General features: G+C 32.4%; 5 protein-coding genes across 7 annotated transcripts; 2 read left to right on the plus strand and 3 right to left on the minus strand.

The window, feature by feature from the left end:
* Positions 1-1,069: 1,069 nt before the first annotated feature.
* Crk (Crk proto-oncogene, adaptor protein) lies at positions 1,070-3,247 on the minus strand. The gene is made up of 3 exons (XM_076907571.1): positions 2,908-3,247; positions 2,202-2,557; positions 1,070-2,078 (listed from the first exon to the last, which is right to left on the minus strand). The coding sequence occupies exons 1-3, from the start codon at positions 2,940-2,942 to the stop codon at positions 1,603-1,605; spliced, it is 867 nt and encodes a 288-aa protein (XP_076763686.1). The 5' UTR covers positions 2,943-3,247; the 3' UTR covers positions 1,070-1,602.
* Positions 3,248-4,213: 966 nt separating this feature from the next.
* On the minus strand, positions 4,214-7,335 carry Ampkalpha (AMP-activated protein kinase alpha subunit). 3 transcript variants are annotated; one of them, XM_076907568.1, is made up of 10 exons: positions 7,258-7,335; positions 6,686-6,799; positions 6,406-6,547; positions 6,101-6,339; positions 5,668-5,874; positions 5,466-5,571; positions 5,059-5,393; positions 4,824-4,987; positions 4,584-4,743; positions 4,214-4,501 (listed from the first exon to the last, which is right to left on the minus strand). In XM_076907568.1, the coding sequence occupies exons 1-10, from the start codon at positions 7,286-7,288 to the stop codon at positions 4,410-4,412; spliced, it is 1,590 nt and encodes a 529-aa protein (XP_076763683.1). In that variant the 5' UTR covers positions 7,289-7,335; the 3' UTR covers positions 4,214-4,409. The 3 variants fall into 3 exon arrangements, with proteins under 3 accessions (XP_076763683.1, XP_076763685.1, XP_076763684.1); XM_076907570.1 differs by lacking the exon at positions 7,258-7,335 and adding an exon at positions 7,017-7,136 and having other exon boundaries at positions 6,686-6,796; XM_076907569.1 differs by lacking the exon at positions 7,258-7,335 and adding an exon at positions 7,017-7,026.
* Positions 7,336-7,754: 419 nt separating this feature from the next.
* On the plus strand, positions 7,755-12,141 carry Colt (carnitine/acylcarnitine carrier protein colt, mitochondrial). Its single transcript, XM_076907388.1, has 5 exons — positions 7,755-7,889; positions 8,163-8,277; positions 8,371-8,685; positions 11,662-11,835; positions 11,913-12,141. The coding sequence occupies exons 1-5, from the start codon at positions 7,794-7,796 to the stop codon at positions 12,098-12,100; spliced, it is 888 nt and encodes a 295-aa protein (XP_076763503.1). The 5' UTR covers positions 7,755-7,793; the 3' UTR covers positions 12,101-12,141.
* Positions 8,845-11,466, minus strand: LOC143430913 (uncharacterized). Its single transcript, XM_076907387.1, has 6 exons — positions 11,258-11,466; positions 10,972-11,103; positions 10,771-10,908; positions 9,870-10,699; positions 9,223-9,772; positions 8,845-9,078 (listed from the first exon to the last, which is right to left on the minus strand). Exons 1-6 carry the CDS (start codon positions 11,291-11,293, stop codon positions 8,905-8,907), a joined length of 1,860 nt encoding a protein of 619 aa, XP_076763502.1. The 5' UTR covers positions 11,294-11,466; the 3' UTR covers positions 8,845-8,904.
* A 504-nt stretch (positions 12,142-12,645) lies between the features above and the next one.
* On the plus strand, positions 12,646-14,706 carry Gmppa (GDP-mannose pyrophosphorylase A). Its single transcript, XM_076907541.1, has 5 exons — positions 12,646-12,747; positions 12,896-13,472; positions 13,826-14,102; positions 14,195-14,459; positions 14,534-14,706. The coding sequence occupies exons 1-5, from the start codon at positions 12,705-12,707 to the stop codon at positions 14,632-14,634; spliced, it is 1,263 nt and encodes a 420-aa protein (XP_076763656.1). The 5' UTR covers positions 12,646-12,704; the 3' UTR covers positions 14,635-14,706.
* The last annotated feature ends 97 nt before the right edge of the window (positions 14,707-14,803 follow it).

Consider the following 14,803-nt stretch of genomic DNA (forward strand, 5'->3'; position numbering starts at 1 on the left):
AATTTTTGTAAAAATTTGCGCGATTCTAATACTGGCTAATCTTTTACATGCATATACATAAAATTATAAAAACAAGCGTATATTATTTCACAATATTATTCGTATTCTACTCTACCACCCCCTCCCACCTCCCACCCAACAATCAATTTTATTGTAATATTTCAATTTACTTTTCATTTATAAGTAGGAGAAAAAAAGAATAGCAAACGGCGATATATCAAAATTGTTAGTTTATAATTATTTAGGAACTAAGAAATCGATCATCCCTCTTTGATTCAATTTTCTAAAATGTATCGTAAAAATTTTTGTGCAATTTATATGTGTAATTGCTATTATAATTTAACAAGAAAATTTATTTTAGCATATATATTAATATTGTACAATTTATGTACCGTTTTAATTATAATCTTCAATCATGAATGCTTTTCAATTGGAAATATTTTTCTGGAATCATCTTACTAGAGAAATAATTTGATCTATAAGTTGCACCCATGTAAACGTAGAACATAACAATTGTTTCCTCGTATAACTATACATAACGTACATAAAACTTACATATACCTAATTCAAACGCGAATTAATAGTCTTTTCATCATATAAAAACATTTGAGAATGATCGTTTGAAGTGTATGATAAAATTACAATTTATACAAATATATAATAATATGTAAATATATATATATATATTATATATATATATATATTAGAGTGTATTTATACATACATAATTATATTTATACTAATGTTTTTAAAGTTAAAATATTCTTAAAGAAATCTTCAAAATTCCTGATCTTATGAAGAATCTCGAAATTGCTCACTTATACAGTCATGTATCAATAATGTATAATTTACAATAACTTATGTATGACTGCTACTAAAATAAATCTAATACATATAAAGCGAAAAATATATAAAAAGCAAAACTTTAAAGTTACTACTATTTTTTACAAAACTAAATGCTCTTGCATTCCGTATAATTACATATTAACAAGTAATTCGCATAACTTACAATCAAGACAAGGTAATACCATTCACTTATAAACGTAAATTCACAGTTTCTGCTTTCTTAAAAAAGTTATTCAGCAATCGCAACTTATATATAGTTACATAGTAGTAATACAGAGTTAGCGTAGTTTATGTATAATTACAATTGTAATGTGGTTAACAGCTCCATTGTCAAATAGAATATTCTAATAGAAATTGTTGCTCCATTAGTGGCACAACCTATGGCTAAGCAGCACGATATGTACCAGTACAAAAGTACAAAATTGTAAGAAAAAAGACAAGCGGAATGTTCTTGTAACTCTTAAGAGGAAGCTGCTTTAATTGATGAGTGGATGTTTCTTTTCCATTATTACCTTATGACTAGAAAAATATTCATACCAATTTTGCACATTTAAAATACAGCATACAATTAACAATTGATAAAAAATGTTGTCACGAAACATACATGAAATTAATTTTATTACCTATAGATTTTAGAAATATATTGGTTTTATGTACCGGTACATATAAAATAGCTGCTAATACAAAATTAAACTGCCAATGTTAGAATTCTCCTTTAAATCAACTTTGTTACTCATCATACTTGGAAGACCTCCGTTAAATCTCTTGATTATTGTCTTCTCCAGTTTCATTATCTACAAATTCAACATGTGTGAATGGAAAATGGCCAATCTTGCCGTTCAATTCACCTTCCCACTGGCCGTTTATATTAGTCTTTGTTACTTTTATCACATCACCGACTTCTAACTTTAGGGCAGTTTTATCATACGCATTTGGTACCCTAGCTTGTTTTACTTTCGCGAAGGCAGGCAATGTTCGCTGAATATTCGATCTACGGGTAGTCCCTTGTCCACTTTCTGGATGAGACATTTGACAAGCAGAAACTTGAACTGAATTTGAATTCATAGCCGAACTTCCTCCGCTTTCCGGACGTGAATGATTCTCAATCACCGAATGACTATCTTCTTCGTACTTTTGAACGTACGGAACTGGAACCGAACCAGTTTCACCGAGACTATTTCTAGCAGTCCACCATTGCTCTTCATCTTTCGATATAATTGTAAGAATTTCTCCTATAAAAATGTAAAGATATTTAAGGAAATAGAAAAAGAAGAAAATAACACCATTCAATTCGATTACCATAGATGTACGTTATACGTGTATTTAAAATAAATTAAATATTAAAGTGTACGAACCCTTTTTAAATGGTAAATCATCAGAATCGTTTCCTTCGAAATCATATTTTGCTATTACCCTCTGCGTCTTTTTTGGCGCAGGCCTGATCAGCGGTGTTGTGTCCAAATAATGTAATTTGTAAAAACCCAAGAGGTTGGGAATATCAGAAAACGTTTGATCTCCGATCCGATAACGTATCTGTTCACCCTGCTGAATTTTATTTATAATATAATGGCTAACTTTACTATCTTCTCGTACACATAGAACAAAGTCTCCGTGTATCGACGTGCTGTCACGTACTAAAAATACGCCACCTTCCTTTTCACCCATGAGCAAATCAGAGGCATCTTGCCTTGACATTGCACCAAAATACCAACTAAAAGAAAACACAATAATAAAAAGATATTTTTGTACAATTTAACATCTATTATAATACTTTGCTATAAGATTTAATGAAAACAAAAATTTAACCATATTCACAAAGCATATATTTAAAGATGTACAATCTTTACTGTTTCTATTGTAATTATATGAAATGATTTGCAAAGAAAAATCTCTGGAAATCAACAATTTTTCTTTTCTATCTCGGTAGTATTAACAAAGCAGCATACTGAAAAGTTTAAGGTTATTCGTCTATTGTTGCGATGTCTATCGTTTAATTACATTAACGGAATGAAATTCGAGATGCGATGTAATACGATTAAAAAGTCCCCAATTTATTTTTACCTAGACTTGTCATATGGATCGAAAGTAGCAGCCATTGTTTTTTTGCAAGTAATCTAGATTAATCCGTCAAAATCGATACTTCTAAATGCTGCACTTGTTGATCAATATACGTCGAATCGGGAGCGCCACTCTCATGTATGCGAGAAAGGGACCCGGAAAAAGGAAAAAGCGCAACAGGGCCTCGATGGCGCAGCAAATAGCGCCCTTGTCCGGGACGGAGACTCGGGCTTGAATTCCGAACGCAAGTCCCCGACGTCCCACTCTTTTTCCCGTGAATCCTGCAATATCAAAGAGCACCGTTCTCGAACTGGTTTAAAAGTCTGCATAGTAAAAATAAACACAGCTCTCTCTCTCTCTCTCCCCCTCTCTCCCCCCTCTCTCTCTCTCTCTCTCTCTCTCTCTCTCTCTCTCTTTCGATGCAGTATTTAAGAAGACAGTCTTCAAATCCGTAAAAACGTGCTATTCCTCCATACAAATGATATAATATGTATATATTATTATGCGTTCAAAAACCTTTCGTCTCGATCACGTTGATCGACTTGATACAGAGAATCACTTGTCAAATAATTTCATGTAAAGTTGCGTATCTGTTTCAACGTCTGCAAACATGTTCAAAGTAAACCTTTAATTTGTACTCTTCTTCGAGTTCTAGGTTTCACCTTCACGTCGAATATAGTAGATGCTTCCTTTCGACCGATCTTTTATCTGCCGAGATACTGTACACAATAAATGCAGCTTGCTCATTCGCAAAAAAGGTAGCACACAAAAATCTTTTAGAACTTGCACCCTGCTTAAAGTGATTGCCAGCACGCACGCATACACACGTGTATGCGCGCGCACGCACATGTATTCCATTTTAATAAATAGAATGGAAACTTATTTATTTATTTATTCCAGCGCTATCTGTTGTAACGCTAGAAGAACTAATACAAAAAATGATACGTATTTTCAACTTTCTCGTAGAATAAAATAATGAAATCAGACAATTTATATAAATTTATATAATATTACTTCATTGAAAAACTGACACGAGTTATAAATTTTTCTGTATGTCTGTTGGTAGTAATGTAGAATTCATATATACAAATTTATAGAATTTTAAGAATATAATTAATGGTATCGCTATTACTGCTGTTATTTTATTCCAAGGAAGTTGAATAGAAAATACTTGGTTCGATTTATCAATATATTTACACAAATGTTGATAACATTGACGAACAAAAATATTCCTCTTTTCTTCTCCTCTTCTTTTCCTCTTCCTTAAAGTTTTTCATAAAATATTAAAATGGCCGGGTATAAAAAAATATTATTTAGTTTTCTATGGATTTATTTTATACTTTTCGGTTCTTGCATTCAACCTCTTTGAGAAATTGATATTGTTTCCCATCTAAAACATCCCCTGTATCCTATAAACTGCGTTATTACACGTTGTACAAAGTACAACAAAATGTAAACATTATTCTGATTATTATTCATTGAATGATTTATATTGTACAGCAAGATTATCGGGCCAGCTGTGTAATTAATGCTGCACACATTTCAAAGAATTCCATAGTATGGTGACCTGTAGCTTGAGGTGGTGGAAGCGTAGGATCTAAAATATATATGATTAGATTTTCAACAATTTATATAAAAATAAACGGGTTAAAATAACAACGTTTACTCTAATTTTTTACCCTGTCCAATATCCTCTTCTTCATTCGATAAGGATTTAAAATCTAATAAATAACTTTTATAATCAACTTGATAAAGTTGTAACGACATTTTACTATACCTATCGGTCAATTTATTCTTTTGACGTACTCTGACGCTATAAGCATTTATGATTTTCCATTCCTAAAAGAAGAACAATTGATACCTTTAACGCATTCGCTACAATCGACTTTCTCAAAATCAATTCTCCTGGGAAATCTTACAAAATTAAGTGCCTTCATAGCTCGGTAAACTTCGTTCATGATATCATTAGGTTTGGATTGCGAACGGATTCCCAAGTGCCACTTGGCTCGTTTTACCGGTGTACCTCGAGCACCTTGTGTCGAAGATGACGTGCTTCCTTGAGAACTTTGTCTTTCTCGCAATGCTGTAATATGTTTTATATTTTGCGCAAAAAGATAAAAATACAGTTCTTCAAGATCTGCAAAATGTACTTACGTGCTATTCTTTCTGGATGTGGTCTCAAAGGACTGCTACTTGCATCATTTGGACTGAAAGCAACAGGAGGTGGACTAGAAGCTACATAAAAATCTTTCAATTCTGCTTTAGCAGCTTCATCCGCGATTCTTTTGTTATCTATGATTAAATGATACGCAATTGCCAATTGATCATGGGGATCTCCACCTAATAAAGCAGAATGAACTTCTGCTTCCTTTACGTTGAATTTTTCACAAACTTCGTTCACCGCATCTATATCGATTACAGAAGAATCCTGTTCAACAGGCGACGGGAATAAATACGAAGGTAAATCTTTTTGGAACCATTCGTGTTTCCTAAATTATGGATAAGATTTCATAAGATACAAAGTAAAACTTGAGACACGTATGTAAAATATAACAACATACTTAATATCTTCAATGGTTGCCCTTTTCATAGGATCCACTTGTAACATGTGGCATAAAAGACTTACAACACTTTTATTCAGGTACTCCGGAATCGGAAAAACTCCAGCTTTAATAAATAATAACAGTATTTAAATGTTGTTATATGAACTCGACTAAAAATGATATACACACTATAAACTCCTGTATAACGCGAATCACTTACATTTTATTTTACGAAAAAGTGTTGGTACATGTTCATCGTCAAATGGTAAAGTACCGCAAAGCAGAGCATAAAGTATTATTCCACACGACCAAATATCAACTTCGGGTCCAGCATACAATTTTCCTGAAATTACTTCCGGCGCTGCATAGTTAGGGGAACCACAGGAAGTACGCAAAAACTCTCCATCCATCATCATATTCGATAAGCCTGTTATTAGTTAAAATACCGTTAGATCGATAAATGTAATGAATATAGTGATCGATTAATACTTGATGTAGAAAACGCTTATAAAAGTTTCCATTGAAAATGATGAAAACTAATTAGAATACTTTTATAATACTTTGTAAAATTCATCGACATCTCATACTACAAATTATATGATTATAAAATTTCATTTAAAACAGAATTAAAAATCCCATCTATGTCCAAATACCGAAATCTGCTATTTTTACATGTAGATTATGATCTAACAGAAGATTCTCGGGTTTTAAATCACGATGGACTATCATATGCCTGTGACAATAATCAACGCCTGATATGATCTGTTGGAAGAATCTTCGTGCCTCGTATTCCTTCAGTTTACCATGCTTAACAATATAGTCAAATAACTCTCCACCCGATACGTATTCCATTATCATAAATATATCCGTAGGCGTACTTATAACTTGATACCTAAATTCGCAAAAAAACATTTTCTAAAATATAATACTTTGCAATACGTATGTTATTTTTACTTACAGTTTGATGATATGAGGATGTCTAAATAGCTTAAGATTTTGTATTTCTCTTCTAATCTTTCCAACCACGTCCAGGCTTTTGATCTTCTGGCGATTCAAAATTTTCACGGCTACTTTATGTTTTGTTAAAACATGTTCTCCAACTACAAAAAAGTATAAATAATTCATTTCTAATATACTTTCTACACAGTTTCATACTTTGTACTCTTGAATTCATTTTGTCGTATCAAATAGGAAACCGCGACGAAAGTTTATTCAAAAGAGATTAATAACATACATACTTTTTACTTTACCAAACGTTCCGACACCCAATGTTTGTCCAAGTGTGTAGTGACCTATCTTAACGATAGGCTGTGGTTGATTAGATGCAATTTTCTCAGACATTGTTGTTACTTCTACAATATGTACAAGATGTCATAGGTAAAAAAGAAAGTATACAACCGTGTTGTCAAATAAATATAAAGAAAGGTAAATAGAAATTTCAGACCAGAAATTACAAAGACACAGCAAAATTATACTTTGATGTAATTGCTTTTTTTTGTATCGCATAAATTTTCCAAATTTGTTGACATTTAAGGCAAGGTCAAGTAAAATGTAGAAAACTAAATCTACTTTAGTACCAGTAATACCTCAATCTGTAGAAAAATAACTAGCTGAATTAAGTAATATCAGTATAAGGGTACAGAAAATAGAACGTCCATTATGACATTAGAAACTAAATAATAACTCCAAACGGTTCTGACACTTATTCACATTTGTCGAGTTACGTTAACTATTACCACATAAACGTAGTGTGACACAATCACGATGTGTACATTAAATCATTTACGATATAAAACAAAGATTAGCAAACCACAGATAAATTTTAGATTGATATTTTTCATACAAAATTTCAGCTTCGATACGTTGCTAAAACTTTTTGCGTCTGACACACACATACACACACACACACACACACACACACACACACACACACACACATTATATACACACACGCGCGCGCGCATACGTACGCACGTACATAGCGTATAACATTTTTATTTAACCATATTTATTTTTTTTAATCTTCCAATCCCATCAAATTTGTTTCGATTCAATTCGATTTTGCGTTTCGATTTTTTATCTATATATTCTTTTCTACATATTCTTTTAACCCTTCTTTAAATTTTAAAAGGTTATAAAACTTTCTACCTTTCTGCTGTAACGATAAATGTAACGTTTATTAAATAATTAAGACGTATGGACTGTACAATGGTCACATAATTTATTCCAATTAATGTTTAAGTTTATTTTAATTTCTTAACGAGTTTAAGAAAGACTCAATCTCGAATAGCACTGATAGCCATCTTATCTGGTATTAAATTCTGCTAATTACACTTTCAGAAAAAAATGTCGGAAAAAGAGAGCCTTGTTAAATATTTCTTGAGTGGAGGTTTCGGTGGAATATGTACCGTTGTGGCGGGTCATCCTCTAGATACAATAAAGGTAAGGTTACATCGATTGATAAATCAATGATCAATACGTGTACGTAAATAAAAATCGAATTATCAATTATGTACGTAATCTGTACGTGCCATTAAGCTTGTCATGGATTTGGATTTAGATAAATCTGGTTGCAGTTTAATGAAACAGTTATGTAACAACTATGATAAGAATGATAATGATAATAGTAGCAAAAACAACAAAAAAATTAAATTAACACCTTGTACAAATAATGTACAATAATGATAATACTTTAAAGGGAATTACTTTGAACAGGTTCGCCTTCAAACCATGCCTGTGCCAGGTCCGAATGAAACACTTTTATACAGTGGAACAATAGATTGCGCTAAAAAGACAATAGCGAAAGAAGGAATACGCGGTTTGTATAAGGGTTTGTACATATCATTTAATCTTGATCATAATTATATAAGAGGGCCCTTAAAAAGTTATCGATTAAACTTCTTCTATTCTATTTTTTCTTTAGGTATGGGTGCACCATTATGTGGTGTAGCTCCAATATTTGCCATAAGTTTCTACGGATTTGGACTCGGAAAGCAGTTAGTAAGGAAATCTGACAATCAAGAATTGACGTTTTTACAATTGTTTTATGCTGGTGCGTTCAGCGGAATCTTTACAACTGTTATAATGGCACCAGGTGAAAGAATAAAATGTCTGTTACAAGTGCAACACAGCGATACAAAGCCAAAGTATAGTGGTCCTATCGATTGCGCGAAGCAACTTTATAAAGAAGGAGGGATTAAAAATATTTATAAGGGTACCTGTGCAACTCTTCTGAGAGGTATGTAAAATCACCTATTCTTCTACATTATTTTCATAATAATTCAAACATCATAACTTCAAAACATAGATTTCCATTCCGTTTTATTTAAGAACTTCTTTACTTCTTGCGTGTTTAGCTATACACGATATTGTTATTATACGACTAAAAATTACTGAAAGTTAAACTTCTTCTTTCTATACACATATATTGATTGTAAGTTAAAAGAAAAGGTATTAGCTAACTGACGATATTATTTTCATAATTGTTCTTTTCTGCTGAAACCTTTTTTAAATGTCTTCTCTTCAAGTTTCTGCATTCCAAACCACCTTTGCGTAATGCATAAAAAACACCCCAATTTTTCAGCTTTCTAGGTGTCGAACATCTTGGAGCTGTTTCTCGTAACCTGTTTACCTATTTTCGATTAACCATTCGATCATACCGTTTTAATTATTCACTTAAGATGCGATTAAAAATTTTCAATCAATTGAATCTTATAAAAAGTAATTAACAAAAGCTGCACGGAAGACTATGCGAAGAGAACTTTTATGAACTTACTAATTGAGGGTTCCACGTGACCATGGAACAAGTACAATCCCATGGATTGCCATCTAGTCTGACGGTTGTCAATTTTGTTTGTTGGCTTGGAGCTCGAAGGACTTTAAAAAAATCCAATGGCAGCGAGGTCAATTTGTTTTTGGAAAGAATAATTTCCCTGAGCTTTTTCTGTTGCTGTATGCCAAACAGACCAGGTGGAATGAACTCTAATTCATTATACGATAAATCTATACGTTTAACATTCTCTAAACCATAAAAAGCATCCATGGATATCTTGCGAATGTGACAATTGCTCAAATCAAGATTTATTAATTTGATTAAATCCACGAAAGCGTCAAACTCGATGTTCGAAATATTTCCACGTGCTCTTAATTCTAAGAGTTCTGGCATCCCTTGAAACACAAAACGTTCCAACACAGGTATTTCCAAATTGTACAGATGTAACATTTGAAGCCGACGAAGTCCCAGAAAAGAATTTTTTTGTAGATATAATTTCGAATCCTCACCACCTAGGTATAGCTTTAGTGTCGTATTCATAATTTCAAAAGTACTGAAATAATAAATGAATCATCGTCTCGTAAACGTTTCTCTCTCGAGTACGGAGACACTCTCTATATATTACTATAAGAAAATGTATATTGAAATACCTTGGAAATATAGAATCCAAAGGATTCTCCCTGAAATCTGCTATCTTCAACATTGGAAAAGGTGGGAAAGATAATTCTGATAAAAATGTCAAGTTATTCCCCCTTAAATCAAGATCTTCGAGCATCAGTAAACCAGCTAGGTCAACACTTTTAAGTGTTAGCAACTGATTGCTTGCAAGCGAGAGTACTTTTAAATTTGGTGTACCATAAAAACAAAATTCTGGAATAAATTTTAAGCTATTTCTCTCTAATGCAAGATGAACAAGATTATTCAAACCGTCAAACATATGCCACGATATGTCTTTTAAATCGCAATCAAAAACTCTTAAATGAGTTAAAGCTCCCAAACCAGTAAAAAGTCCAACTGTTTCTCTGTAACCTTCCATTTCTTGTTTATAAACATCGTAAGGAAGTATTTCTTTGTCATCACTTTCTCCACTATTCTGTTGGCTTAAAAATATAAGTCTGTGCCCAGCACTTTGACTAATGTTATTCAATAGTTGTTTATTGCTAATTTCGTCGTTGGTAGCTATGTGCATTGGCTTCACCACGAGATTAGCTTTATCTTTTCTTGTTGGACTCAAACTAATTAATTTAACACGCTCCAAGTTCAAATAAAGAAGATTTAAGCCCAATGGATACAAAGAGTCAACAGACAAAATAATTCCTCCTTGCTTCCCTTTGTTGTTACTCAAATTTTTTTGCACTGGTTTTGCATTGTAATATATGCCTTGAATATCTAAAGATATTAAATCCGTGAAACGTTGAAACGTTGTAGATTGTAAAAGAATCTCAAAATCTTCTACATTTGATTGAAGTATTGTAAACACCTAAAATAAAGGCACGTTACACATTTTGGAATGCTTAAAAATTATACTGCTAAAAGTTTCATAATACCAACTTGAATATCAGATGGAAGTGTGTACAGAAGTTCTTCGTAGTTTTCGGCTACAACGCAAATTGCTACCTTCAAAAATTCAGGGATCACAGAATGATCCCCGTCAAATTCAAATTCGAAAGTGGCATCGTTAGTTACGTTCTGTTAGAGAGAAGAATTAAAATTAAACGTTAAAAAAGAAAATTATAGCATTAACTTTCATACTTGATTTTGATTAGTTCTGATCCATCGATGTAAAGGTAAATCAGCAAATTTCTGAACTTCACACGAACAGCCTGGTGGACATTTTGCTTCCCAAATATCGCCAATATCGATTATTTGCCCGAAGCACTCATTCTAAATACAGGTTTATTTGTTAATTTATTGTTCAGTTCATTTTAAATAAATTCAGTGCTACAGTAAGACATTAGTGAACTTCAGAATAACATGACAAATATAATTTTTTTGTCCTTTGTATTTGTTCGTTTTAGATAAAGAAAAAAATATGTACCAGCAGAGTGAGAATAAGAATTAACGTAATCCTCATAGTCTGTATATGAAGATATTGAGAATTGAAGAGAGAGAAATCTTAAAACCAGTGATGGTACGCTGGTTTGAAGGAAACTGAATATTGTTAACTGTTATCTATCTGCCTTGATGTCCCCTATCAAACAGGATGCTTTCTATCTAACAACCTACACACACTATTCTTGTTTCATAATTATAAATAACGTTTACACATGATACTTTAATTATGTACATTCAGGTGGAGCTTACTTTTTTTTTTTTTTTTCTATTTTCCATATATCCTTTGCCTATACAAACGTTATACAAATTTCCAAATACATAGCTTCCTTATCACGTCTTTCTACCGTACGTCAGATGTACTCACTTTTTTTTATACCAAATTTTCAGATGTTCCTGCTAGTGGGATGTATTTTATGACATACGAATGTCTGAAAAAGTGGATGTCTTCTGAAGATGGTAAAGTAGGAATTCTTCAGACAATTGTTGCTGGTGGTTTTGCTGGCATCGCAAATTGGATTGTTGGAATGCCACCTGATGTATTAAAAAGTCGTTTACAAAGTGGTTTGTATTAAAATATGCATTTTGATAAAAATTATCACAAACATAGATTTTAATTTATTATTACTCGTTTCATTTAGCCCCAGATAATACTTTCAAACGTGGAATCCGTGATGTGTGCGTAAAATTGTTAAAAGAAGAGGGACCAAAAGCATTATACAAAGGATGTGTACCTGTGATGCTTCGCGCGTTTCCGGCAAACGCAGCATGTTTTCTAGGCTTTGAGGTCGCTATGAAATTCTTGAATTGGGCATTACCTAGCATGTAAAACAAAATTTAATAACTTGGTCGAACAATTGCTACATTAATCCTACATAATAAGTTATCAAAAGAAACTTAGTTTTTATATTTAACATCGATTAATTGAATATTGACTGTACAACAACTGTACAAAGTACAGTTTTTTATTAAGATTTCTACACACATTAGTACAAGTATTAATGGATTGTATTATGTGTTTCCATTGAACTGTTGATTTGTGTTCTCCAAATCTCGCTCGTATTACTATAGAATTGTTTTCTACCCACAGTTAGGATGTAATATATATATATGTATGTATCAACTTTTTATATTGCTGTATCACTATTTTATAAAGTCCAATATATTCTTTATAAGAGCAAGTAATCATCAAATTATAATTTAATTGTTTTTAAGAATTTTTGAAATCATATACTATGCTTATGCTTTGTTCTGTTGCTTATCAGAAACACCTACCAAAGTCTTATCTTATCCTGCTCATTGAAATAGAATTTATAGATTGGAAATTTGAAAGTGTTCTTAAATCTATCAGTATATGTACTACTATATGTTTCATCACCCACAATATCAAACATTGCTAAAGTTATATGAAAACTTTGTATAATTTGTAAACAATGATATTGAAATCCGTTATACTAATTGGAGGCCCTTCCAAAGGTTTGCTTAGTTATAATGTAAATATTTCTAATGTAATAGTACAATTCACAAAGAAATATAACCTCAAATTACATTTAAACATGCATAGTAATATTAGAAAAATAGGATATAAATTTTACATTTAGAATTGAATATTCTTTTTAATTAGGAACTAGATTCAGACCACTTTCGTTGGATATACCGAAACCATTGTTTCCAGTTGCTGGATTACCAGTAATCCAGCACCATATAGAGGCATGCTGCAAGGTGGAAAATCTTAGCGAGATATTGATAATTGGATCATACCCTGAAAGTGATTTGTCCCAATTTATCCAAGAAATGACAAGCACATATAATATAACTATTAGATATCTTCAAGAGTTTACACCATTAGGAACGGCTGGCGGTTTATATCATTTTCGTGATCAAATAAGATCTGGTGGATCTACGTATTTCTTTGTGATGAATGGAGATGTGTGCGCTGATTTTTCCTTGCAAGAAATAGTAAAGTATCACGAGGAGAAACAAGCATTACTCACTATCATGGCTACTGAAGCTACAAGACAGCAATCTCTGAATTACGGATGTATGGTTCTTGACAAGGAAGGACAAGTTACTCACTATGTAGAAAAACCATCAACGTTTGTTTCAACCTTGATTAACTGCGGGATCTATCTTGCTTCTTTAGACATTTTCCAAACCATGGGCGATGTCTTTTACACAGGACAGAATCAAGAAAATTTCATGTAAATACATGTACATATCAGGATATCCTAGAACTCAACAGACAACATTTAAGGTGATTCCTAAGTTGAAAATTTTGGTAAGGGGAAAAGTTGTTACTTGGGACGACCTCAGAAATCACTCCTTGAATGTTGTATATCGAGTCCTGGGACATCAAAATAACATAATAGTTTGAGAAAAATTGCATATTCTTTGCCTCTCAAAGTTATGTGTAAACATTGCGCGGGACATCTTTGATCTTGAAAAATGGCCCACAGATCTGCTGGCCGCGTAATGACTATACGTGGCTTAAGGTATCCAATTGTTTCTTAACGATTTGTAATAATGATTTTAATAATACAGGATTGTTTGATAGGCGTTTCAATGGTAATGGTAAAGATCCGGCTCACATATCACTGGAACAAGATATACTAACGCGATTAGCAGGCACCGGCCGTTTATTCGCCTTACCTTTTCTAAGGTGGTGGTCACAAGTTAAAACTGCAGGCTCTGCTATATATGCTAATCGTCATTATTTAACTCTGTACAAGGCGAAATATCCAAACCGTCTTGCTTCTGCAGTTAATGGACCCTGTCAAATTATTGGTGATGTTCACATTCATCCTTCTGCTACTGTACATCCAACAGCAGTGGTAAAGAATTTTAGAAAAAAAAGTTGTGTGCGTATTTTCCAATTTGAAAAGTAAAAGTAAGATATGAATCTTGCGAAATACTTAATTTACAGCTAGGTCCAAATGTGAGTATAGGTCCCAATGCAACGATTGCTCCAGGTGTTCGAATAAGAGAATCAATTATATTAGCCAAAGCCCACATTCAGGCACATTCCATCGTTTTAAATAGTATAGTGGGGAAAAACAGTTATGTGGGAGAATGGGCACGAATTGAAGGAACACCATGCGATCCTAATCCTGATAAACCATTTGCAAAAACGGAGAACTTGCCTTTGTTTAACATCAATGGGAAGTTGAATCCATCTATAACAATTCTCGGTAAATAATTTAGTTGATCGTTTAAACAAAATATATAAAATATACCTATAATATTTTTCTTGTTTATATTTCAGGTACTAGTGTACGTTTGGCAGCAGAGAAAATTGTATTGAATTCGATTGTCTTGCCGCATAAAGAATTAACGAAGAATTTCAAAAATGAAATTATTCTTTAAAATATATACGTTCTCAACCTAACCAATCGGGATATACAAAATAAGATACTTGTTTTTAATTTATCATGAGTCCTTAAACCAATAATTTCTGCACAAAATTAATATTATATTGTTAAAATCTGGTACAGATGCACAATTTATAGATCTATAAGCCATTTATATGAATATA

This window comes from Xylocopa sonorina, chromosome 16 (genome assembly GCF_050948175.1).
Source record: "Xylocopa sonorina isolate GNS202 chromosome 16, iyXylSono1_principal, whole genome shotgun sequence".
NCBI classification, from domain to species: domain Eukaryota; kingdom Metazoa; phylum Arthropoda; class Insecta; order Hymenoptera; family Apidae; genus Xylocopa; species Xylocopa sonorina.